Raw genomic sequence first — 27177 nt, 5'->3', positions numbered from 1 at the left:
GGTGTTATTTACTCCTTTTATATTACATCACAAAGCACAAAATATCTACTTGTCTACTTTTGTGATATTAAGATTGACAAGAGGCCAGGCACAGTGGTTCAGGTCTGTAATCCAAGCACTTTGGAAAACCAAGGCAGGAGGATTGCTTGAGTCTAGGAGTTCAAGACCAGCCTGGGCAATATAGTGAGACCCTATCTCTACAAAAAAGTTAAAAAAATTAGCTGGATGTGGTGGCACACACTTGTAGTCCCAGCTACTTAGGATGCTGAGGTGAGAGGACTGCTTGAGCTTGGGAGGTTGAGGCTGCAGTAAGCTGTGATCATGCCACTGCACTTCAGCCTGGGTCACAGAGCGAGACTCTGTCTCCCCTACCAACCCCCCACCAAAAAAAGTGTGTGTGTGTGTGTCTCATCCTTCAGAGATGTACAGTGAAGAATTATGATTGAAATGACATCTGGAATTTGCTTTACAGTGATCCAGAGCAGGGGTGGGGAATGAACAGCAGCAGAGGTAAGACTGGCTGTGTGTTGTTAATTGATGAAGCTGGGCAATGAGTACACAGGTTAATAAAACCATCCTTTTCATATGTTTGGAATTATCCATAATAAAAAGAAAAAAACTTCAGACACATTAAATAATTACATTCCAAATGCAATCATTACATGCAAAATACAAAGCCACAAAATAAAAGGAATTACAGGTTAACATTTATATAAACCTAGGACAGGACAGCATGATGCCAGGGGACAGAAAGTATTAAGAAAGAAATCAAATGATTTGGCTGGCACAGTGGCTCATGCCTGTAATCCCAGCACTTTGGGAGGCTGAGGTGGGTGGATCACCTGAGGTAAGGAGTTCGAGACCAGACTGGCTAACATAGTGAAACCCCCTCTCTACTAAAAATACAAAAAATTAGCCGGGTGTTGTGGCGCATGCCTGTAATCCCAGCTACTCGGGAGGCTGAGGCAGGAGAATCGCTCGAACCCGGGAGGTGGAGGTTGCAGTGAGTTGAGACCACACCACTGCACTCCAGTCTGGTTACAGAGCGAGACTCCGTCTAAAAATTAAAAAAAATAAAAAATAAAAAACCACCAAGAATAAAAGCCAAGTTTTAAAAGAAATGCCAATTAAATCAAATAGGCATTATAGCACTAATCATAATAGTGAGAAGCTGGAAACATGAAATAATCAATAATAGGCAACCAACTGAAATAAATTATGGTACACACACCTATACCTTAGAATATTATGTAGCAGTTCAAAACGATAATAGAAAAAAATGTGTTTACTGCTAGGGAATGTGCATCCACAAAGATAGTATGTATATTTCATTTTATTAAAAAATTATATACATTGATGGATAGAAACAGATATGAAAAGAATACTGTGTGCTTGAAATTCTAAGTACTTAAAATTTTCTTTTGACTTTGCTTTTTCTGTAATTATTTAGTAGTAACAAAAATTCTTTAAAACATTAGTCCCAGCAATACTACTATAGACAGATCAAAAATCCAAAACCCCTGAGGTAAAGTGGCATTAAAAGAATTGCAAATAGGTAGGGCGCAGTGGGGCTCATGCCTGTAATCCCAGCACTTTTGGAGGCCAAGGCGGGCTGATTACCCATGGTCAGGAGTTCGAGACCAGCCCTGGCCAACATGGTGAAACCCTGTCTCTACTATTAATACAAAAATCAGCCAGAAGCGGTGGCTCACGCCTGTAATCCCAGCATTTTGGGAGGCTGAGGCAGGTGGATCACGAGGGCAGGAGTTCAAGACCAGCCTGGCCAACACAGTGAAACCCTGTCTCTACTAAAAATACAAAAATTAGCTGGGCGTGGTGACGAGCACCTGTAAGTAATTCTAGCTACTCGGGAGGCTGAGGCAGGAGAATCACTTGAAACCAGAAGGTGGACGTTGCAGTGAGCCGAGAGTAGTGCCTCTGCACTCCAGCCTGGGTGAAAGACCAAAACTTCATCTCAAAAAAAAAAAAAAAAAAAAAAATTATCAGGGTGTGGCAGCGCATGCCTGTAATCCCAGCTACTCGGAAGGCTGAGGCAGGAGAACTGCTTGAACCTAAGAGACGGAGGTTGCAGTGAGCTGAGATCATGCCATTTCACTCCAGCCTCAGCAACAAGAGCGAAACCCCGTCTCAAAAAATATATATATTTATAGGACAGAAAAGCAAAACCTTACCATAATTCCGTAACTATGATTATTGGAATTACAAAGTAAATGAACACTTCAATTGTCTTATAGCAGCAGTGATTTGTCATTAAGGTCTCAGCTCAATAATACATTTAAAATCTAACAAACTTTGGAAAGATAGTATCATTAAATTATCTTAAAACACTACATTAGGTTATTATTATCCCTGCAGACAAGGATAAAGATGGTTGTTAAGACTACAGGTGGCTAAAACAAAAGACTTAAAATGGCAAAATTCTTTACTCTGATCATATCATCATTTGATTAATAATACTTTTATCTATCAAATTTTAGTTTGGAAATCAGTTCGCTTATCAATATAGAATTCTACTTGGTTGCACAATGTTCAGTCTGGCAACTTTCAACTATGCTGTGAAGCTAAACAAAAGCTAAATTCCTTAGGAAAAATGTTGTATCTTTTCCTTTTCAACAAAAATAAAATTGGGTCTAAGGAGCTGAAAGAGTTCTGCTCAAAAACCTATTCTGAAAAAGCAACTTGTCAAAACATTTTCACCTTAAAAAAATTTCAGCATGGGCACAATGGCTCACACCTGTAATCCCAGCACTTTGGGAGGTCGAGGCGGGTGGATCATGATGAGGTCAAGAGATCGAGACCATTCTGGCCAACATGGTGAAACTCTGTCTCTATTAAAAATACAAAAATTAGCTGGGCGTGGTGGTGCACCCCTGTAGTTCCAGCTACTCAGGAGGCTGAGGCAGGAGAATCGCTTGAACTGGAAGGAGGCGGAGGTTGCAGTGAGCCGAAATCGCACCATTGCACTGCAGCAGAGCAAGACTCTGCCTCAAAAAAAAAAAAAAAAAAAAAAACAGAAAAAAAATCGAACACAGCTATACATCTTTGTCATTTTTGCTCTACTCAATTCTTTCTGAAAAAGATTATTATTATTATTAAGGAAATAAAGTGTGGAAGGATCACAGGAAATACTTGCAATAAAAAGAATAATCGTTAACATTGGCAACTGCCACTAGGAAGGCATATACTCCACATACTACTGATAAAAACTGTAGGAACCTGTTGGTGGTTCCCATAACCACCACTGATGTGTTAATTCCCACAGCATCAAAAATAAAGAACTAGTTCCATGAGCTGTCAATAATACTCTGAAGGTAACCCATTCATCAGCACCAGAATCCCACTGATTTTCTTCCACATGTTCACAATATTTTGCCATCAGCCATCTACCGGATCCTACAACTGTGTGGGAGTGTCAGGCTAACAAAAGCCAAAACTGGGCATTGACATTAATGGTAGTTTACTGATGTTTCCCCTGCAAATCTTGCATTTTCTGATAATAAAATTTTGCACAGAAGTTGGATTTCAAAGGGCTAATTGTATGTTCTATCTGAAATCTTATAATTACAGTACTTCTATGAAAAAAGATGTCTAGTAACATAAATTGCTTCTGCGTCGGTTCCACAAACAAGACAAGGACCTAAAACATCCAAACTGTTCACAGACAGAGACCTACTGGGAAGCAAGCTTGTGATTTCAATTCGGTCTTTTGCAGGATCAGTGCTGAGCCAGGAGCTAATGACAGACTGGTGAACGTTAGCTTGGTTACTAATGCTATGAGACAAAAAAGTACTGCTTCTTCCTCCTGGGAGAAAAAAAGAAAAGGAAGAAATCTTTCAAGATGATTTTTATATTAGTAAACATCCAAACTTCTACTGATATTTAGAAAGGTGATGATATCAATGTGTTTAATTCTCAGAATAATAGGCTAATAATTCCATTATTATATATCACCACTTTTGACCAAAGGCTTATTCAGTGATATTAAATATTGAAATTTCCATGGGATACTCTGGATACCAAACTTGACATCTTCAGGCAAAGCAGATGATTTCAACTGTCTGTCTTTCTGTTCATCTTTTAACGGAAAGTCTCAGAAACGTAGCAAAATGGCCAGCAGACAAGTTGAATAAAGAAAGACATTATTTCCAACTTACTTTCCTCTCAACTTGGTTTAATATCAAATAAGTACAAATTTAATTCACTCAACAAATGACTGAGTACCTACTATGCACCAGGTTCTGTGCTAAGTGCTCTGTGCCAAGTCCTTATGTCTTGAAGCTGAAAGATTAGTACATTTAAAATCTTGCTGATCCTTTAAAATATGGCTGAACTTCCTTTTCTAAGAAAACTTTGAAGACAACCTCTACTTCACGTTTTTCTCTTTCCTGGAACCCTCAGCACTTGTATGTACCATTAATTTACTACTTTATAACAATTCTTATATCCTAATTGAACTTTCCATGCCTCTGTCTATGACTAAGAATGTCTTAAGAGCAGGATGCATATTTTACATCTGTTTTACTTTTTCACAGTGTCTAATACTGTGCCTTGCAATAGTAGACACAGAATAAAGTTTTATTTCCAGTCTAACCAAGGTTCCTTAAAAGTAAATTTGCAAGTTCAAGACTGTGCGGTTAGGGGCGGAAGGAAGTAAAAACCAAGTACATACTTAGTTAATCCTTAGATGAAACTGTTTGTTTCTCTGTAGATGAAGTTAGCATAGACATACATGCATGCTCCACACATGCTCTTCACTCCAGAATTTTTCTGGAGAATTTTTAGAATATTTTCCCCTTAGTTTTTGTTTATCTTTTACTGCCCCTACATTTTACATTGCTCTTGCACACTGTAAAGATTAACACATTATTCAAGCCACTGTGATAAGACTCCTTCCTCATCTCCTTGTTTCTACTTTTCTCCCCGCTCTCCCATAAAGTCCTTATCATGGGCTACAAAGTCCCAGGGCTCCTCAGCCACCAGTCCTTATCTCCCACCACTCTACCCTGCTGGCTGAGCTGCAACCATGGTGTCCTTGCTGTACTCTGCCTGTCTCAGGTCCTCAGCATTTGCTGTTTCCTCTGCCTAGAATGCTTTCATGTCACTTACACCTTCACTTCTCTTAAGTCTCTGCTCAAATGTTCCTTCTGCCAAGTGGCTTCTTCTTACGACTCTCTAACTAGAGTAGCTCCCGTCACCCCTGTCTTTATTGTTTTTCCTCCTACTCTTGTGTATTCTTCTTCATGGTAATTAGCAGTGTATTTGGCCACATTATTTTCCTTTTTCTTTTCTTTTTTTTGAGACAGAGTCTCACTCTGTTGCCCAGGCTGGAGTGCAGTGGCACGATCTTGGCTCACTGCAACGTCTAACTCCCAGATTCAAGCGATTCACCTGCCTCAGCCTCCCAAGTAGCTGGGATTACAGGCATCCACCACCACACCCAGCTGATTTTTGTATTTTTAGTAGAGACAGGGTTTCACCACGTTGGACCAGGCTGGTCTCGAACTCCTGGCCTCAGGTGATCTGCCCACCTTGGCCTCCCAAATTGTTGGGATTACAGGCGTTAGCCACTGCGCCCGGCCTCCTTTTTCTTTTCGGTCTCCTTTCCACTTTTCTGTGCTCTGCTATATACTGTAGGGGGTGGAAGTCAGCAAACTCCACTTTCCAGGCTGCTTTGGCATCTGCCATCCAGATGGGCCTTGCCAATAGCAGGTATTCATGGTGAGTGACTGGAAGACAGAGGGGAGAAGCAGCTCCTTCCTGCTCCAGGTTTCTAGCAACAACACTGGTGGTAGTTCCAGCCTGGTGAGGGAGCGCCTTTTCTGCTGATTCAGAACAAACTTTTACAGCATTTTCAACAATGCAGTAGCAGGGGTACTAACAATTATTATTTCTGGGTGCTCCCTTTTTTCCTATTTGTTCTCCCAACCCCTCTCCTATTACCTTTTGTTTTCCCAGCCCTTCTAACACATGTGAGACCAATTCCCTCTACATCAAAGGTAGTTTCTGACATTCTGATTGGACTCTTACTGATACATTATCTATTTTTTAACTGTCTACTAGAATATTTGCTCTATGCGTGTTGACATTTCGTTCTGCTCACTGTTATATGCACTAACACCTAGAAGAATGCCTACATGATAGGCATTCAGTAAATATTTCTGAATGAATGAATAAGCAAAAGAACTATGGAACCACAGACAAACCCTCAAAAACAGGAAACTTGGAAAATGCAAAAACCTACAAACCCTTGATTACAACAAGAGAATGGTTTTTGGCTGACCATAACCTACCACTGACTATAATGAGGAAAAGCAGGCCCTTTTCTTTTTTTTTTTTTTTTGAGACGGAGTTTTACTCTTGCTATCCAGGCTGGAGTGCAATGGTACGATCTCGGCTCACTGCAACATCCATCTCCCGGGTAAAAGTGATTCTCCTGCCTCAGCCTCCTGAGTAGCTGGGATTACAGGTATGCGCCACCACACCAGGCTAATTTTGTATTTTTAGTAGAGATGAGGTTTCTCCATGTTGGTCAGGCTGGTCTCGAACTCTCAACCTCAGATGACCCACCCGCCTCGGCCTCCCAAAGTGCTGGGATTACAGGCATGAGCCACCACACCCGGCCCAACTTGAGAAAAAACCAGTACCCTCAGTTACATCAAATATCAACTTTTTTCTTGCCATTCACACAAACTTGGCAATGCAATATAAAAGATTTGCCTGTGTCTGTGCTATGGCATGAGGGTCTAGGTCAATGGCACTCACAAAGAAGAACCTTGGCTGTCTCAAGTGAGCCAGCTTACAGCATTTCTAGCCATCAGCCATACAGTAGTAAGTAACTTGACAGTCAGATTTCAAGCCCTGTGATACTCAAATTTACTCTGAGGCAAGAGAATAAAAATGTTTTGCCATTAAGTAAAAACTACAAGGCTGGGTACAGCAGCTCATGCTTATAACAGCAGCACCTTGGGAGGCCCAGGCAGGAGGATCACTTGAGCTCAGGAGTTCAAGACACGCCTGGGCAGAATAGTGAGAGCTCGTCTGTACAAAAATTTTTTTTTAAATTAGCTGGTTGTGGTTGCAAGAACCTCTGCTCTCAGCTATTTGGGAGGCTGGGGCAGGAGGACTGCTTGAGTCCAGGAGGGCGAGGATGTAGTAAGCTGTGACCATGCCACTGCAGTCCAGCCTGCATGTCAGAGTGAGACCCTGTCTCAAACAAAACAAAAAAAACAAAATTAAAGTACGATAAAATTACACATAACAGGCTGGGCACAGTGGCTCACGCCTGTAATCCCAGCATTTTGGGGAGGCTGAGGTGGTAGATCACTTAAGGCCAGGAGTTCGAAACCAGCCTGGCCAACACGGCAAAACCCCATCTCTACTAAAAATACAAAAAAATTAGCCAGGTGTGGTGGCACACACCTGTAATCCCAGCTACTAGGAAAGCTGAGGCACAAGAAAAGCTTGAACCCGACAGGCAGAGGTTGCACTGAGCCAAGACTGCACCATTGCACTCCAGCACTCCAGCATGGGTGACTAAGACTCTATATCCAAAAAAAAAAAAAGAAAAGAAAAAGGCCAAACATGGTGGCTAACTCCTGTAATCCCAGCACTTTGGGAGGCTGAGGCAGGCGGATCATTTGAGATCAGGAGTTCGAGACCAGCCTGGCCAACATGGTGAAACCCCATCTGTACTAAAAATACAAAAAAATTAGCCAGGCATGGTGGTGCATGACTGTAGTCCCCGCTGCTCGAGAGGCTGAGGCACAAGAATCACTTGAACCCCGGAGGCGGAGATTGCAGTGAACTGAGATCGTGCCACTGCATTCCAGCCTGGGTGACAGAGTGAGATTCTGTCTTTTTAAAAAAAAAAAAAAAAAAAAAAAAAAGAGAGATTACACATAAGAGTATTCATTAAAAAGTTGTACCTTGGTGAAAGAGTGACGACTTTTCAGGTACATCTGTGGAAGCATCCCAGTGCCAGAGGGATCCATCTTCAGAGCAGGTAAACAGATGATCTGGGTTGGATGGGTGAAAGTGAACTTCCCACACTAAGAGACAAGAATCAAGAAGCTCATTCCTGTGCAGATTCGCTGAACAAACAACATTAAACCCCCATCTCTAGGCACCATCTTCCATTATCCTCCATCGCATACCTTCAAGCCTCAAGTCTATCATAAAAATTAAAGGTTTCAGAATTAAAGACATAACATAACTTTCCAATGCCTATAACATGTAGAAAGGAAAAAGAACACTTTGGGAGGCTAAGGCGGGTGGATCAGCTAAGGTCAAGACCAGCCTGGGCAACATGGTGAAATACCATCTCTACTAAAAATACAAAAGTTAGCCAGGCGTGGTGGTACATGCTTGTAGTCCCAGCTACTTAGGAGGCTGAGATAGGAAAATCACTTGAACCTGGGAGGCGGAGGTTGCGCGAGCTTGCACCACTGCACTCCAGCCTCGGTGACAAAGTGAGACTGAGAAAAAAAAAAAAAAGGAAAAAGAAGCCAAATAAATTTGTGTACTGGGCAAGGAAATAAATGAAAATAGTAGCTGGGCACGGTGGCTCATGCCTGTAATCCCAACACTTTGGGAGGCCAAGGTGGGTGGATCACCTGAGGTCTGGAGTTCAAGACCAGCTGACCAACATGGTGAAACCCTATCTCTACCAAAAATACAAAAAATTAGCCCGGTGTGGTGGCAGGTGCCTGTAATCCCAGCTACTTGGGAGGCTGAGGTAGGAGAATCGCTTAAACCCGGGAGGTGAGGTTGCAGCAAGCCGAGATTGCGCCATTGCACTCCAGCCTGGGCAAAAAGAGCAAAATTACATCTCAAAAAAAAAAAAAAGAAAAAGAAAAAAGAAAAGAAAAGAAAATAATTGCTAAAACATTTAACCCTATTACTTTATGAAAAGCTTTTTTTAAAATTTTAAAAATAGAGACAGTGTTTTGCTATGTTGTCTACCTTGGTCTTCTACTCCTGGCCTCAAGCAATCCTCCTGCCTCAGCCTCCCAAAGTGCTGGGATTACAGGTGTGTGCCCAGCTAGGAATGACTGTTTTTTACGGAAAAGTTTTTTTTTAATTGGTAAGTTGTCTTATTTTTCAATTCCTGTGTCATTAACATATGAAGATTATATTATTGGAAAAACTGAGAAAGACCCTAATAGAAATACAAAAATGAATTTCTAAGAGGCAATATCCAATATTGGTTAATGCCAAGATTCTGAATACTTCTGGCCTTTATCAGAGAAATAGCAACTGACTTCTAGCAAACCAAAATTTGGAAATGTTCCAAGAATTTGGATCCAGTTTCAGATGGAGGGCTTTTTATTTTTGGCATGGTCATGGCTCACTACAGCCTTGACCTTCCAGGCTTAAACAATCCGCCTATCTCAGCCTCCCCAGTAGCTAGGACTACAGGCATGCATCACCATACCTGGCTAATTTTTGTATTTTTAACAGAGACAGGGTTTCTCCATGTTGCCCAGGCTGGTCTCAAACTCCTGAGCTCAAGCGATCTGCTTGCCTAGGACTCCCAAAGTGCTACAATTATAGACATGAACTACCATGCTCAGCCCCAAAGAAATTCTATATATTCCAAAATCACATTCAATTCTGAAAGATACCAGTCTTCCTCATTTCCTCAAAATCTTTTATGGAATCATAATTTCTATAGAAATCTAACAATAAAAAAAATTAGGTAGGTGTAGTGGCACATATCTGTAGTCCCAGCTACTCAGAAGGGCAAGGCAAGAGGATCACTTGACCCCAGGAGGTTAAGGCTTAACTGAGGTACCACGACACTGCACTCCAGCCTGGGCAACATAGTGAGACCCTGTCTTTACAAAAAATAAAAAATTAGCCAGGTGTAGTGGTACATGCATGTAGCCTCAGCTACTCAGCTAAATCATCTCCACCAGAATCAAAAGAAAAAAAAAAAAAAGCTTATACATCTATCATTCATGTTAAAAAAATGATGCAACAATAAATTGAGGAGCACATTTTTTAGCAAATATGACAAAGAGCCTGCATTTGCATGGGAAAAGGGCATTCTGGCACACTTCACTATGGCACATAAAATGGTATGATTTTTATTACCTTTCTTCAGGGAGCAAAGTCTCACTATATTGTCCAGGCTAGAGTGCAGAGGTGCAATCATAATGCACTGCAGCCTTGAATTCCCGGACTCAAGCAATCCTCCCGCCTCAGCCTCCCAAGAAGCTGGTGCATGTCACCCACCTGCCTTAAACTAGTATTACTAACTTTTTAAAGAGGTTATGTTGCTTAAGCTGGCCTAAACTCTCCGGCTCAAGCAATCTTCCCACTTCATGCTCCTGAGTAGCTGGAACTATAGGCAAGTGCCAATGTGCCTGGCTTAAACTGGTATTATTTTTGTGTAGAAAAATCTGTCAGTGCATTATGCAAAAGGTCTGGCCTAGCAATTCTACTTCTAAAAAATTATCCTAAGAAAATAAGTACATAAGGCTGGGCATGGGAATAATGGCTCATGCCTGCAATCCTAGCACTTTGGGAGAATTGTGTAAGTCCAGGAGTTCGAGGCTGCAATGAGCTATGATCACACCACTACTGCACTCTGGCCTAGGCAACAGAGACCCTGTCTCAAAAAAAGTACATACAGATAAATATCTAAGGATTCCACTACAGTTTTAGATATAAGAATGAAACCTGTGGCTGGTGTGGTGGCTCATAACTCTTACCTGTAAACTCAGCATTTCCTGAGGATCACTTGAGCCCAGGAGTTTGAGACCAGCCTGGGCAATAAAGTGAAACCCCATTATCTACAAAAAAACAAACAACAACAAAAAATCAGCGAGGCGTGGTGACACACACCTATAGTCCTATTTACTTGGGAGGCTAATGCAGGAGGATCACCTGAGCCCTGGAAGTCAAGGCTGTAGTGAGCCGTGACTGCACCACTGTACTCCAGCCTGGGCGACAGAGCCAGACCCTGTCTTTTAAAAAGCCGGGCATGGTGGCTCATGCCTGTAATCCCAGCACTTTGGGAGGCTGAGGCGGGCAGATCACCTGAGGACAGGAGTTCAAGACCAGCCTGACCAACATGGAGAAACCCAGTGTCTACTAAAAATATAAAATTAGCTGGGTGTGGTGGTGTATGCCTGTAATCCCAGCTACTTGGGAGGCTGAGGCAAGAGAATCGCTTGAACTCAGGAAGCGGAGGTTGTGGTGAGCCGAGATAGCGTCACTGCACTCCAGCCTGGGCAACAAGAGTGAAACTCCATTTCCAAAAAAAAAAAAAAAAAAAAAAAAAAAGTTAAAGAACGCAAATGTCAAGTAAAAAGAAATTAGATAATTATTTAAATTAACACAATTCAGTCATTAAAAGCTACAATGTAAAATGATCCACATGTATCGTTATGGAAAGGTGCTTATTATATGTCATATAACTCACCCAATACAAACTTTTTGCATCTCCACAATACTTACTTTCAGCTTCATGAGCCTTCAGCAGAGACACAGGCATAGTACCTTGTCTAACATCCCAAATACTCAACATTCCATCTTGGCCACCAGTAGCTACAACATGCTGTTGGTTGGGATGTCTATCAACACAGTGGAGTGGCACTCGGTCACCAGTCCTTTTGTGGGAGATAACAATGACATCAAAATCAAATAAAGTATAATTTATCTTTGTGTAACACAGGAAACACGTTTTTTTTGGTTGTTGTTGTTGCTTGTTTGTTTTGAGACAAGGCTTCACCCAGGCTGGAGTGCAGTGCTGCGATCATTGCTCACTGAAGACTCAAACTCCCTGGGCTCAGGTGATCCTCTCACCTCAGCCTCCTGAGTTGCTAGGAGTACATGTGTGTACCATCATGCCTGGTTAACTTTTTGTATTTTTGTAGAGATGGGGTTTCTCCTTGTTGCCCAGGTTGGTCTCAAACTCCCAGGCTCAAGTGATCTAGCCACCTTAGCCTCCCAAAGTGCTGGGATGACTGGTAACTATACCTAGCCTGTTTTTTTGGTTTTTTAAGAGACAGGGTCTTGACCAGGCTTAGTGGCTCATGTCTATAATCCCAGCATTTTGGGAGGCCAAGGCAGGTGGATGACTTGAGGACAGGAGTTCAAGACCAACTAGGCCAAAATGGCGAAATCCCATCTCTACTAAAAATACAAAAACTAGCCAGGCATGGTGACACATGCCTGTAGTGCCAGCTACTTGGCAGGCTGAGGCATGAGAATCGCTTGAACCTGGTAGGCAGAAGTTGCAGTGAGCCAAGATCATGCCACTGTACTCCAGCCTGGGCAACAGAGTGAGACTGTCTCAAAAAATAAAAAAATTAAAAAAAGACAGGGTCTTGTTTTGTCACCCAGGCTAGAGTGCAGTGGTGTTGTCTACAGCTTGCTGCAACCTGGGCTCAAAAGAGCCTTTTGCCTCAGCCTCCCAAGTAGCTAGGACTACACGCACATGCTACTGTGCCTGGCTATTTTAAGAAATTTTTGTAGAGATGGGGTCTCACTGTGTTGCCCCCGCTGGTCTCAAACTTCTCACTGCAGATAATCCTTCCAAAGTGTTGGGATTACAGGCGTGAGCCACCATGCTCAGTCAAGAAACATGTTTTATATGGTAACTAACTGACAACGTAGTGGCTGGAGCTACTGGCTGAATCTTTATTTGAGACGGAGTTTTGTTCTTATTGCCCAGGCTGGAATGCAATGGCTTGATCTTGGTTAACCGCAAACTCTGCCTCCCGAGTAGCTGGGTCTACAGGCACACACCACCATGCCTGGCTAGTTTTTGTATTTTTAGTAGAGATGGGGTTTCACCATGTTGGCCAGGCTGGTATCGAACTCCTGACCTCAAGTGATCCGCCCGCCTTGGCCTCCCAAAGTGCTGGGATTACAAGCATCAGCAACCATGCCCGGCCTGGCTGAATCTTAATGATACCAAAAAAATGAACTAAATTAGATATATTTCTAAATAGTACAATTTGGAAATAATTCAAGGCCACAATTATTTATTTTCACTTCAATCTGAAGACATGGAATGAAAGATAATCCGATGGTAAGATGTACAAATCACATTTCCACTTATTAGATTATTTAAAAATTCATACATCAGGTATACTAAGTATGATTTATCACCTTATTTAATGCTTAGTTTATGTAACTATTTTTTCAGTGTGAAACATTCTATTTTCTTACGAGAGAAGGTTGTACACCTAAAAAGGGGGATTTCTGCTCAGAAAAAATATCTGGAATTATATTTTCCCCCCAATCATTACATCTGGAGTATATTTTATCCATTAAACAATCACTGAAAGAGCAGAAATAAGTTCTCCATGAAATAATACAAACTTCAAAGAGTAAAGGCTCTGAATCACTATAACAAATAATTACTAAATGAAGCATAGTAGTATCAACCCTGTCAAGTAATGCTTGCTCTACCAAATTTTAATCAGGGATCTCCCTCTTAAAATGCAATTAAAATACAATATGGCTTAAAGCCAGTAGCTATAAACAACCTAACACATTAATTTTTGGATTACATTACTGAAATTACAAATCAACACTTACAGTGACAATATCTGAGAAGGTTCATTTCCTTGTTGTCTGAAATCCCATATTTTCAACTGTCCAATTGAATTTACGGTTAGAATCTCAGGAGTTCGAAGAAAGGTTACAGCGTGGAGTGTACTACTATCTGCATTGTCTAAAAATTTAAAAAATGGTAGTATGTGTTAATGAGTCCCCTTTTTTTCCAAGAAAATCTTAAATCACACTCCTTTCATGGATTGATATACTACAATTTCCAGTAACTTATAATTTAAATTTCTATAGAAAAATGCATGGTAATGTATATGTTTAAATGGATTCTCTTTGGATGGAAAAATATTACTCACAGGACGTCTGAACTGTTTTCTGTTTCTTTTTTTTTTTTTGAGACGGAGTTTCACTCTTGTTGCCCACACTGGAGTGCAATGGCGCGATCTTGGCTTACCGCAATCACTGCCTCTCAGATTCAAGCAATTCTCCTGCCTCAGCCTCCCAAGTAGCTGGGATGACAGGCATGTGCCACCACACCTGGCTAATTTTGTATTTTTAGTAGAGATGGGGTTTCTCCAAGTTGGTCAGGCTGGTCTAGAACTCCCGACCTCAGCTGATCCACCAGCCTCAGCCTCCCAAAATGCTGGGATTACAGGCGTAAGACACTACGCCTGGCCTACTGTTTTCTTTCTCTTTTGAGATGGATGTTGCTCAGGCTAGAGGGCAGTGGCGCCCTCTTGGCTCACTGCAACTTACGCCTCCCAGGTTCAAGCGATTCTCTTGCCTCAGTCTCTCTAGTAGCTGGGATACAGGTACATGCCAGCCTGCCTGGCTAATTTTTGTATTTTTAGTAAAGACGGAGTTTCACCATGTTGGCCAGGCTGGTCTCAAACTCCTGAGCTCAGGTGATCCGCCTGCCTCAGCCTCCCAAAGTACTGGGATTACAGGCGTGAGCCACCAGGCCTGGCCTTGAACTGTTTTCTAAATGGAAGGCTGAGTTTTCATACATTCCTTTTTAACTCTTAAGATTGTTAACCTGCATTTCTGAGACAGTTGTTCAAGCTCCTCTAAACCCAATCTTACTTCCCACTAGTCCCTGACCTAGAACTTCCATCCTATTGAGCCAAACCCCAGTGCTTCCTACAGAGCTCACTCTAACCTTCTATTATTCTACAGACTCATCCCAAATCTACTCATTTTCACCCTCATCAACTCTCGCCCTCTCCATGAAGTCATTCCTGATTGTCATAATGTTCCTTTTTGTTGATTTCCTGGTGTTTAGAACTTAAGCCTCATAATTTAACATATACTTTATGGACTTTAGTTTGTGCCACTCCTGTACACTGCCACCAGGCAATGGTCATTAATTAACAAATAAGTGAAGTCGCCCAGTGCAGTGGGTCACATCTGTAATCTCAGCACTTTGGGAGGCCGAGGTGGGCAGACCACTTGAGCCCAGGAGTTTGAGACCAGCCTGGGCAACATGGTGAAACCTCATTTCTACAAAAATTAGCTGGGCATGCTGGTATGCATCTGTAGTCCCAGACACCTGGGAGGCTGAGGTGGGAGGATCACTTGAACCTGGGAGGCAGAGGTTGCAGTGAGCTGGGATCATGCCACCGCACTCCAGGCTGGGTGACAGAGCAAGACCCTGTCTCAAAAAAAAAAAAAAAAGTAATGCAACTTAACTCAAAACTGAAAATCATAATAAATAACACAAGAGACCAGGTACAGCGGCTCACGCCTGTAATCCCAGCACTTTGGGAAGCCAAGGCTGGCGAATGACAAGGTCAAGAGTTCAAGACCATCCTGGCCAACATGTTGAAAGCCCGTCTCTACTAAAAATACAAAAAGTAGCTGAGCGTGGTGGCGTGTGCCTATAGTCCTAGCTACTTGGGAGGCTGAGGCTAGAGAATCGTGTGAACCCAGGAGGTGGAGGTTGCAGTGAGCTGAGGTCATGCCACTGCACTCCAGCTTGGTGACACAGTGAGACTACATCTTAAAAAAAAAAAAAAACCACTCACAAAATGGATTCATGGGCTCAATTCCTAGAGATTCTGATTTAAGAGGTCTAGAGTGGTGGACAGTTAAAAAATTGCCTCAGAGAAATCTGACTGAAGCATAGTTGAGAACCAATACACTTAGTTTTCTACCTAAAAGATGAAACCTCTGTGATTTTGCATTACAGACTCTGCCATCTGGCCCCAGTTTACCCCTCTCTTGCTTCATCTTTCATCTCTCCTACATAGATATCTAAAGTCAGGTCAAACCATACTTTTTGTCATTCTCTGAATGTCTTTATCCTGCCTCTGGCCTATTCCCTTTGTCTAGTACGCCATCTTTTAGTCTTACTTATGGTCTAGAACCCAGAAAAACTATTAATTACTACCTACTCCCAGATGCTTTATCTGATAATGCCCTCTTGCCAAAAAAAAAAAAAAATGGTTTCTGTTTCTTCTAGTCAGTCATTCGTACTGGCCTCATCAACCTACTCTCTTGACAAAGGGATCCTGCCGTGCGTGCATGTGTACATGTATTTTTTTGAGACTGAGTCTTGCTCTGTCACCCAGGCTGGAGTGCAGTGGCGTGATCTTGGCTCACTGCAGCCTCTCAGTCTCTCACGTTCAAGTAATTCTCATGACTTAGCCTCCCAAGCAGCTGGGATTACAGGCGTGTGCCACCCTGCCCAGCTAATGTTTGTACTTTCAGTAGAGACAGGGTTTTGCCATGTTGGCCAGGCTGGTCTCAAACTCTTGGCCTCAAATGATCTGCTTGCCTTGGTTTCCTAACGTGCTGGGATTATAGGCATGAGCCACTGCTACCAGCCATATATTTTTATATCCCTCAATCACTTAACATTGTGTTTATTTTTTTTTTTTGAGACGGGGTCTCGCTCTGTCGCCCAGGCTGGAGTGCAGTGGTGCGATCTCGACTCACTGCAAGCTCTGCCTCCTAGGTTCACGCCATTCTCCTGCCTCAGCCTCCAGAGTAGCTGGAACTACAGACAACTGTCGACACTATGCCAGGCTAATTTTTTGTATTTTTAGTAGAGACGGGGTTTCATCATGTTAGCCAGGATGGTCTCAATCTCCTGATCTTGTGATCCGCCCGCCTTGGCCTCCCAAAGTGTTGCGATTACAGGCGTGAGCCACCGCGCCCGGCTCATTGTGTTTACTTTTTTTTTTGAGATGGAGTCTCGCTCCGTCGCCAGACTAGTGTGCAGTGGTGTAATCTTGGCTCACTGCAACCTCTACCTCCCAGGTTCAAGCGCTTCTCCTGCCTCAGCCTCCTGAGTAGCTGGGACTACAGGCGCATGCCACCACACCCAGCTAATTTTTGTTATGTTTAGTAGAGACGGACTTTCACGATGTTGGCCAGGATGATCACGATCTCTCGACCTTGTGATCTGCCTGCCTTGGCCTCCCAAAGTGCTGGGGTAACAGGCATGAGCCATCATGCCCGGCAGTGTTTACTTAGTATATGGTAAGCACTCAGTTACTCTGTGATGAATGAAAGGAATACAATGATTTTTCTTTTTTTGAGACGGAGTCTCCCTCTGTCGCCCAGGTGGGAGTAGAGTGCCATCACAGCTCACCGCAACCTCCGCCTCTCAGGTTCAAGTGATTCTCCTGCCTCAGCCTCCTGAGTAGCTGGGATTACAAGCGTGCACCACCATGCCTGGCTCAGTTTTCTTTTCTTTCTTTTTTTTTTTTTGAGACAGAGTTTCACTCTTATTGCCCAGGCTGGAGTGCAATGGCACAATCTGCTCACTGCAACCTCCGCCTCCCGGGTTCAAGTGATTCTCCTGCCTCAGCCTCCCGAGTAGCTGGGATTACAGGCATGTGCCACCATTCCCGGCTAATTTTGTATTTTTAATAGAGAGAGTGTTTCTCCATGTTGGTCAGGCTGGTCTTGGACTCCCAACCTCAGGTGATCCGCCTCCCAAAGTGCTGCGATTGCCAGGGTGAGCCACCACACCCAGCCTAACTTTTGTATTTTTAATAGAGACAAGGTTTCGCCATGTTGGCCAGGCTGGGATTTTTCTTACCTATGGTTCTTACAGCTTCCTTGTGATCAGCTCTGAAGAGATTTATTCGACCATCCTCTCCAACTGTAACGATTTCTGGGTTGTTGCACACAACACCTGTACATGGTGCACTGCTATAGGAAGGACTGCCAGGGCCTGCGTGGTAGTGAGCTGTAGTCCACTGCTGGTTGACTGACAGAGTCTAGGCATCAGAAATAAGGATACTATTAAAGAAAAGTACTAAGGAACTAGCACTTCTTACCAACAAGAGTATCTTTAAATTCTGACTCACATCCTTCTACAAGAATAAATCTTTTTTCCTTTAGAATAATGAAATCTAGAAACTACTTGCATCAAAGTTCTGTATACATACAATTAGATTCAAAAGAAATACTGTTTAATAATGCCCCACATTTATCTCAAACTACAGTAATGACTTTTAGGGATCAAGCAGTTGGATGTTCAAAAGCAACTCTTTGTATTCTTATGGAAATTAACCTACATCTAAAATATAAATCTCTGGTCCATGGCTGTGGCTCATGCCTGTAATCCTAGCACTTTGGGAGGCCAAGGCAGGCAGATCATCTGAGGTCAGGAGTTCGAGACCAGCCTGGTCAATATGGTGAAATCCCATCTCTACTAAAAATACAAAAATTAGCCAGGTATGGTGGCACACACCTGTAATCCCAGCTACTTGGGAAGCTAAGGTGGGAGAATTGCTTGAACCAGGGAGGTGCAGACTGCAGTGAGCAAAGATCGTGCCACTGCACTCCAGCCTGGGCAACAGAGAGAGACTCTGTCTCAAAATAAATAAATTAATTAATTAATTAAAAAAATATTAATCTCTGTAGCTTTTTCTAAATGACTCAAAAAACCTTTAACATGAACTGGGTCTTATATTTACTAGGCATGTCTATTAGAAACGTTACCTTTGGCCGGGAGCGATGGCTTATGCCTATAATCCCAGCACTTTGGGAGGGTGAAGAGGGCTGATCACCTGAGGTCAGGAGTTCAAGATCAGCCTGACCAACATGGAGAAACCCCGTCTCTACGAAAAATATAAAATTAGCCGGGCATGGTGTCACATGCCTGTAATCCCAGCTACTTGGGAGGCTGAGGCAGGAGAATCACTTGAAGCTGGAAGGCGGAGCTTGTGATGAGCCGAGATTGTGCCATTGCATTCCAGTGCCTGGGCAAAAAGAGCAAAACTCCATCTCAAAAAAAAAAAAAAAAAAAAAAAAAAATCACTTTTCAAACTGAAGTTCTTTACCTGGTTATTCGGATGGTGAAGGAAAACTGTTACACATCCTGTTGATGAAGCAGTGACAATTCTTTCCTGGTCAAAAAACTAAAGAGAAAATTTCTGCTTGTTAAAGACTCAGAAATACTAGCAGGGAGGAAATCTATTCATTTATTTAACTCAATTAGTAGCAAATGATAACAATTTTAAAAAGCAAAGAGCCTATGAGTGCTAAGCAAATAACATGTGTTAATGGAGCTGAAAGTCCAAACTGCCATACAAAGTATTTTCATGAATAAACAGTATTTTTTTCCTAGACACATTTACCCGCCATTGATTTAATTTGAGACCAACACAATAAAACGTTAGAAAAATATCATTCCTGGCTGGGTGCGGTGGCTCACGCCTGTAATCCCAGCACTTTGAGAGGCCTAGGCGGACAGATCGCTTGAGTTCAGGAGTTCAAGACCACCCTGGGCAACGTGGCGAGACCTCGTCCCTACGAAAATACAAAAATGAGTCGGGGTTGTGGGGAAGCGGAGCTTGCAGCGAGCCAAGATCGAGCCCCTGCATTCCAGCCTGGTTGACAGAGCAAGACTCAGTTTCAAAAAAAGAATAAAAATTTTTAAGAAGAAAAGCCAGGCGCAGTTGGCTCATGCCTGTAATCCCAGCACTTCGGGAGGCTGAAGCAGGCAGATCACGAGGCCAGGAGTTTGAGACCAGCCTGGCCAATATGTTGAAACCCCGTCTCTACTAAAAACAAAAATTAGCTGGGCGTGGTGGCAGGCGCCTGTACTCCCAGCTACTCAGCAGGCTGAGGCAGAAGAATCGCTTGAACCCAGGAGGCAGAGTTGCAGTGAGCCGAGATCGTGCCACTGCACCACTCCAGCTTGGGCGACAGAGCAAGACTCCATCTCAACAAAAAAAAAAAAAAAAAAAGAAAAAGAAAAAAAGAAAGGAAAAATATTGTCCAGGCATGGTGGCTCACGCCTGTAATCCTAGCACTTCAGGAGGCCAAGCCGGGTGAACCACGAGGTCAGGAGTTCAAGACCAGCCTGGCCAACATAGTGAAACCCCATCTCTACTAAAAACACAAAAATTAGCCAGGCATGGAGGCATATGCCTGTTGTCCCAGTTACTCAGGACACTGAGGCAGAAGAACTGCATGAACCCAGGAGGCAGAGGTTGCAGTGAGATGAGATCGTGCCACTGCACTCCAGCTCAGGTGACAGTGTGAGACTCCGTCTCAAAAAAAAAAAAAAAAAAAAAAAAATCTTTCCTAGGGCTAGATAGCTTTCTTTCTTCTCTTTCTTCTCTCTGTCTCTTTCTCTTTCTTTCTTTTTTTTTTTGGGACAGTGTTTCGCTCTTGTTGCCCAGACTGGCGCGCTCTCAGCTTACTGTAACCTCTGCGCCCAGGTTCAAGCAATTCTCCTGCCTCAGCTTCCCGAGTAGCTAGGATTACAGGTGTACACCAGGGCTAGGTAGCTTTCTATAGAATAAAATGCAGGGGCTCTCCACACCAGGATTTGAAAACTTAATTTCGGCCAGGCACAGTGGCTCACTCCTGCAATCCCAGCACTTTGGGAGGCCGAGATCAGGAGTTCAAGACCATCCTGGTTAATATGGTGAAACCCTGTCTCTACTAAAAATACAAACAATTAGCCGGGTGTGGTGGCCTGTGCCTGTAGTCCCAGCTACCTGGGAGGCTGAGGCAGGAGAATCGCTTGAATCCGGGAAGTGGAGGCTGTAGTGAGCCGAGATCATGCCACTGTACTCCAGCCGGGGAGACAGAGTGAGACTTCACCTCAAAAAAAAAAAAAAAAAAGAAAAGAAAAAAAAGAAAAAAAAAAAAGAAAAAAAGAAAGCTCAATTTCATCCCCACCACTCACTACTGGTTTTGAGACTTTGGCCAAGTTAAGTTCACTAAATCGTGGTAAATCTTTAAAACGGGAGCACTAATCTCTGCTTAGGGAGTTGTCATGAGAATTCAAAAAACAAAATGATGTTAATCCCCCTGCACAGTATCTGTCACATAGTACATGCTCAAGATATATTAGTCTCAATTTTCTCATTAGTAAAACAAAGTAACAATACTTGATATACCGGCAACCAATAATAATTAATTTTTGTAAAGCTCCCCAAACGGTACTTAGCACATAGTCGATGGTCAATAAATAAAAAAGTATGATTAAATCTACATCCCCTTTCCCAGTCCTTTTTCTGCCACTAAATGGCTAAATGATGTCGGCCAAATCATAACTTACAGAGCACTCAGTTTTTTGTAAATGAGGGGTGATACAAGACAACCTTTATGATGCTCTGCTTGTTTAAATGTATTACTCAGGACTTTCAAAGTTAGCTTTTGGATGCTACACAGATTTACCTGTAAATCCATGACATCACCATGGTGTCTGATATCACACAATAATTGATGGTCTCCTTCAAACCCTCCATCAGAGTCCAAGTTTCCAAAATCTCCAATAGACCACAGTGAAACATAATTTTCCTGTAAAACAAAGAGTTTTGTCTTGAGATGACATAAACGTCAACTCTCGGAAAATAAAAGTTGCGCTTCCGTCCAGAAAGCTTGCTCCAAAATATCTCAGACAAACAGTATGGTGAGTTTAAAACGTAACGAGATATGAGGCTCAGGCACACCATCACGGGCTCTGAGCTATGGAGCAACCGCGCCTGAGACAGGGTCCGAGGGACCTAGAAGTGCGAGAAAAACCAGAAGGTGGGAGTTGGGGCGCGCGCGGCCAGGGGTCAGCTCAACCGGAGGGAGGGAAGAGGCAGGGGCTCGTCCCTATCAGCGGGGATACCTCATTGTCCCAAGATCCGGTAGCAAACGTCTCCGCGGTTTGCAAACTTCCGGGAGGCAGCGGTCGCCAGCGGGTTTTGCTGATTTTCTGAGACACAAACTTCGCATAAATTTCCTCCATGCCGAAAGCAGCCGCAGCAGGCACTGCAAAAAGCAAGCACAACGCGCGCCTCTCAGCCCCGCCTCTTCCCGCGGAACCCTGATTGGATGTGACTTTAGGAGGGAGACGGTGGCTGCAGAGAGTCAATTATCTTCGGTAGCCAGTGTGGGCACGGTCAGTATACAAACTGGGAGAACCTAGACCGAGAGGCCCATCTCCTAGAGCGACTCTGAGCAAAGGCAAGAGCGCTTTGGCCTTTGAGCAGTAGGACTTGCTCCTAATCTACAATATCAGTATTTTCTTGTGTTCAATAATTGTGCAGTGTAAAATTTAAGAGCAAAAATAGAACAAAATCAATACAGTAGAAAGCACCTTGAAACCACACCTAAGCAGTTGCAGGTCACTGCGCATAGAAAACAATTCAAAAATCCTTAAATACTCATGGAAGTACCTCGAATACAGTGCCAACCTACTATCCTAAACCTCTCCCTCTTGTCCCCCGAACAAATACTTTGCTTGAAAGTTAATACACACTGTCAGAGCCTGGAGTTAGAATTCTGAAAGACTCCAGTTTTAGTTTTGATGCCAATTGCCTAGCTTTGGTCAGTTTAATTATGTGCATGATTAAGAATGAGGCTTGTGATATCTATTGTCAATAGCCCAGGAATCAGTTTTCTAGGTTCCTTCTGTGCTTTTGGTTACACCTATAATATTCTTCCCTTCCTCTTTACTCCTCAGAATCCTGCCTATCCTTCAAGGATCTGTTCTTTCCTTAACCATTTCCTGATGACCCCAGCCAATGTTGATCTAAATCAACATCGCTTTTTTTCTTTTTGAAGACAGGGTCTCACTCTGTGGCCCAGGTTGAAGTGCAGTGGCACAATCTCAGCTCACTGCAACCTCCGCCTCCCAGATTAAAGTGATTCTCTCACCTCAGCTTCCAGGGTAGCTGGGACTACAGGTGCGTGTCACCATGCCTGGCTAATTTTTTTTTTTTTTTTGTAGAGACGGGATTTTACCATATTGGCCAGGCTGGTCTCGAACTCCTGACCTCAGGTGATCCGCCTGCCTTGTCCTCCCAAAGTGCTGGGATTACAGGCGTGAGCTTGCATTTGATATCTAGGCCACTGATTACATATATTTTGGATATATTTTATCGTTAGTTTTCTTAAGATGCATATTCCTCCCTACTAGAATGTAACCGCCGGGCTAGTGGCTCGCTTTTCTCCGTAATCCTAGCACTTTGGGAGGCCGAGACGGGCGGATCATGAGGTCAGGAGATCGACCATCCTGGCTAACCCGGGTGAAACCTCGCCTCTACTAAAAAATACAAAACTAGCCGGCGAGGTGGCGGCGCCTGTAGTCCCAGCTACTCGGGAGGCTGAGGCAGGAGAATGGCGTGAACCCGGGAGGCGGAGCTTGCAGTGAGCTGAGATCCAGCCACTGCACTCTAGCCTGAGCGACAGAGTGAGACTCCGTCTCAAAAAAAAAAAAAAGAAAAAAAAAGAAGAATGTAAATCCTACTGAATACAAGAGGTATGACTTATCTAAAAAATGAACCTCTTTAATACTACAGGTATTCATAACTGTATGTTGGTTGTTTCTTTAAAAAGGGCCATTATGCTATTGTTGTTTTTATGTGATATTGGTAGTCCTACTTCACAGGGACCGTTTACGGAAGCACTGCATGTAAATGCAATCCGTCTGGCTCAGCTTTAGAGTTATCAGGTTCCTATCAAGGATTTGACTTTTTTCTTTTCACCAAATGGAAGATCATCAAGAAACTGTAGAAAAGATGAAATGGAAAATATTAAGTGGGTTACAGTCCCAAATCAACAATTTATTCATGTTGAATATTGAAGTAAAGAACACTGTTTTGGCTGGGCACGGTGGCTCATGCCTGTAATTCCAGCACTTTGGGAGACCGAGGCAGGCAGATCACGAGGTCAGGAGTTCAAGACCAGCCTGGCCAACATGGTGAAACTCTACTACTAAAAATACAAAAAAATTAGCTGGGCATGGTGGTCGTGCCTGTAATTCCAGCTACTCGGGAGGCTGCGGCAGAATTCCTTGAACGCGGACCTGGGAGGCGGAGGTTGCAGTGAGCCAAGATCGTGCCACTGCATTCCAGCCTGGGCTACTGAGCAAGACTCCGTCTCAAAAAACAAAAACAAAAACAAAAAACCCAGTTTTGTCAGTAGTTTCATTTATGGTCACAGAATCCCAGAAAATAGGTAGTGATGATTTTGGATGGGAAAAAGGCCAGTGTCACATTTTACAAAATCGGGTAAGAACTAGAATTTGAAAATTGTGCTGACATAGTAGCACAGATGTCTTAGCCTTGTTTCCTTCCAACAGATTACTGGAGGCCGGGCGCAATGGCTTACGCCTGTAATCCCAGCACTTGGGGAGGCGGACGAGGGCAGATCCCGAGGTCAGGAGATCGAGACCATCCTGGCTAACACGATGAAACCCCGTCTCTACTAAAAATACAAAAAATTAGCCGGGCGTGGTGGCGGGCGCCTGTAGTCTCAGCTACTCAGGAGGCTGAACCCGGGAGGCGGAGCTTGCAGTGAGCCGAGATCGCGCCACTGCACTCCAGCCTGGGCGACAGAGCGAGACTCTGTCTCAAAAAAAAAAAAAAAAAAAAAGAAAAAAAAAAGATTACTGGACTAAGTGATGGCTGGATTCTGTCAGTCTCAGGTCAAATTACGAGTCAGCGATTTGGACGCGACAAGCAATGTTCTCAGTGAGCTTCTCACTCATGGTCTTGCAGAGCTGATAGCAATAAAGCTATGGTGGAATTTGTGAGGCTTAATTAGGTGGAAATGCACACTTTTGTCGGGAGAATAACACGTTCACCAGAGGACACAGTGGTATTTTTTAACCAATCGCAATTCTTTACGTTCGTATTATTCTAAGGGAGCAAAGCTTTGCCCCAACCCCCACCCCCATGTCCTGGTATTCTTCCACTCCCTGACAGCTTTAGAACCAGGGTTCCAAAGTCTTTGCTTAGCCTAACGGTGACATGTTTGTCACAAAGCCAGAGGCCGGTGTACTCGGGTTAGAGAGGGCCTTTGTCGTTGGGTTTTATTCTTATTGTGTTATTCGGGCTCCACCGACCCAAATACCAGTCAACTGGGTTGGGCGAGGTAGGAACGGATGAAGCCCACCGTCTAACAATCTGGACATCTATAGGAGGAGATCCGCCGCTCGAAACAGCTGACCCAGCGGCGACTGCGGAACCACCAGGAGTGTCTGCAAAGATCGACCCCGCCATCCCGCCGTCCCGCTCGGTGACCGGAGACGCAGCCGGGAACGCGACTGATCAGGCTACCGAGCCCAGCCGCAGGGCGAAGTCGGTGCGGTTCGAGGCCTCAGAAAGGGACACGCAGCAGCGGCGGTGGCGCTGACTCAGCCTGGCCTCCCTGCAGTCCCCCTGGCAGCCGCAGCAGCCACAGCAGCCACACGCTTCCCCCGCCCTCGGCCCCACCCGGCCGCACCCTAGGCCGCGCGGCGTCACAGAGCGCATGCGTGCCGCGGGGGATGCCGGGAGCGCGCAGTGGCGGCAGCAGCGGCGACGGCAGTAACAGCGGCAGCTACAGCGGGGACGCGAGCGGGGCGGTGACGGTGTGGGAGGTGGTCTCACTCTTGGGAAAACTGCTGGGCACCGTCGCCGCGCTGAAGGTGGTTCTGTACCTGCTCCGAGTGTGCTTAGCGATGGCCTGGAAATCCGGCGGCGCCAGCCACTCGGAGCTAATCCACAATCTCCGCAGTAAGTGCCACCTCCGCCTGTTGTAGGGCAGCTAGGGCAGGCTGGGCCTGGACCGGGTCCCCCTGGGCCGTCTGGAACGTTCTGTCTGCCCCTGCGCGCCTGTTGGAGGGCTTCGGCGCAGAGTTGCCCCAGTAGTCCCGAACGGCGTGCGCTTGCAATCGCCTCCCTCGGGACCTGTCACTCGTCGACTACGTGGACTGGAAGGGGAGAGAAAGAGCCAGGGGCCGCTGGTGGTGGGGGCAGGGGCAGTCGTCTCCCTGCAGGCCCTGGGGGAGGGAGTGCAGTATAGGTGGTGCTGCTGTCACTCAGGTCCGCGTCCGGGTCCGGCTTGTGAGGGGCGTGCCTTCGGGGTGGGAGCGTGTGGGCTAGGCCTTGTAGAGAGAGTGGGCTGGCGCTCAGGAGACCCCACGCTCGTCCCCTGCATTTTTCTCACCTTCCTCCTCCATAATCAACCTCGCTGGGAGCTTTCCCTCTTATGCAGCCTCCCCCGCCCTCGGTTTTTTCCCCTGGAGGGAGATGCCACCGTCTGATACAGGCGAGGGGAGGAAGATGAGAGTATTGCCATTGCAGATGCTGGGAGAAATTTCTCGGGCGGCTGTCCAGTGGAAAGCTCCGTAGGGGGCGGAGAAAGAACAGAGGATGCTGTTCCTGAGAGACTTGTGTTTCAGGAGCCTTTACAGGTCCTGGATCAACAAAGGGTTGCGTGTCTAATGTTCCAACTTTTTTCAGGGCTACCATAGGCTTTAAAAACCTTGTATGGAGTTTCTTTATATTCACTCTCTTACTGTATTCCTTCTTCTGATGATAATTTTAGGGTAGGATGATTGCTGTGTCACTTTCTTTTTTTAAATCGAAATATAGCGTCCCCGTTTTGTTGGGAGACTACAAGGGCCACAGTCTATAATAATCTCACTGGTCAGAATTTATAACACTCTTTGCTGCTAACTTTGCAGTAATCATATCTTGCCACATGGTATTTTTAATTGCCCTGTGTTACTTAGCTTTTCATGTGTTTGTCTTATCTCCCAACTCGATTTGTAATTTCCTTAAGGGCTGGCACCATTAAAATTTTTTTTTGGCCGTGCTCGTTGGCATGCCTGTAATCCAGCGCTTTGGGAGGCCAAGGCGGGTGGATTACCTGAGTTCAGGAGTTCGAGACCAGCCAGGCTGACATGGTGAAACCCTGTCTCTACTAAAAATACAAAAATTAGCCGGAGGTGGTGGTGCCTGCCGGTGATCCCAGCTGCTTGAGAGGCTGAGGCAGGAGAATCGCTGGAACCTGGGAGGCAGAGGTTGCAGTGTGAGCCAAGATCTTACCACTGCACTCCAGCCTGGGCAACAAGGGCAGAAACTCCATCTCAAAAAAAGAAAATTTTTTTTAAACTTCTCTAAGAATTTAATAGTCATCCCTTTTTTTCATAAATGCCCATTAAGTGTCCATTATATGCCTAAATCTGTGCTAGACAGACCAAGGTGGCTGAAAGAAATTAGTGCTGTTTGGCACGTGGTTGGTACTTTTTTTTCTTTTTTGAGACGGAGGCTCGGTCTGTAGCCCAGACTGGAGTGCAATGGCACAGTCTTTAGTCACGCAACCTCTGCCTCCTAGGTTCAAACAATTGTCCTGTCTCAGCCTCCCGAGTAGCTGGGACTACAGGCGCCTGCCAGCACG

The 27177-nt window shown here is 44.4% G+C and overlaps 2 protein-coding genes across 3 annotated transcripts in view; one reads left to right on the top strand and one right to left on the bottom strand.

The window, feature by feature from the left end:
• Positions 1–3558: 3558 nt before the first annotated feature.
• On the bottom strand, positions 3559–24969 carry NUP43 (nucleoporin 43). The gene is made up of 9 exons (XM_003898059.3): positions 24907–24969; positions 21635–21777; positions 21196–21318; positions 18843–18920; positions 17594–17774; positions 13576–13711; positions 11485–11636; positions 7947–8069; positions 3559–3823 (listed from the first exon to the last, which is right to left on the bottom strand). The coding sequence occupies exons 1-9, from the start codon at positions 24923–24925 to the stop codon at positions 3594–3596; spliced, it is 1185 nt and encodes a 394-aa protein (XP_003898108.2). The 5' UTR covers positions 24926–24969; the 3' UTR covers positions 3559–3593.
• PCMT1 (protein-L-isoaspartate (D-aspartate) O-methyltransferase) overlaps positions 24751–27177 on the top strand; it is a 60837-nt gene continuing 58410 nt past the window's right edge. The window contains exon 1 of one of the 2 annotated variants that reach the window (XM_003898055.5): positions 24751–25508. In XM_003898055.5, the coding sequence (XP_003898104.1) occupies positions 25280–25508 (229 nt within the window). In that variant the 5' untranslated portion in view covers positions 24751–25279. The remainder of the gene's footprint in view (positions 25509–27177) is intronic. The other variant, XM_003898054.3, reaches the window with a different exon arrangement.

Source organism: Papio anubis, chromosome 6 (genome assembly GCF_008728515.1).
Source record: "Papio anubis isolate 15944 chromosome 6, Panubis1.0, whole genome shotgun sequence".
In the NCBI taxonomy this organism is placed as follows: Eukaryota; Metazoa; Chordata; class Mammalia; order Primates; family Cercopithecidae; genus Papio; species Papio anubis.
The sequence above is the reverse complement of the archived record's forward strand: the minus strand, read 5'-3'. Positions and strand labels throughout refer to the sequence as shown.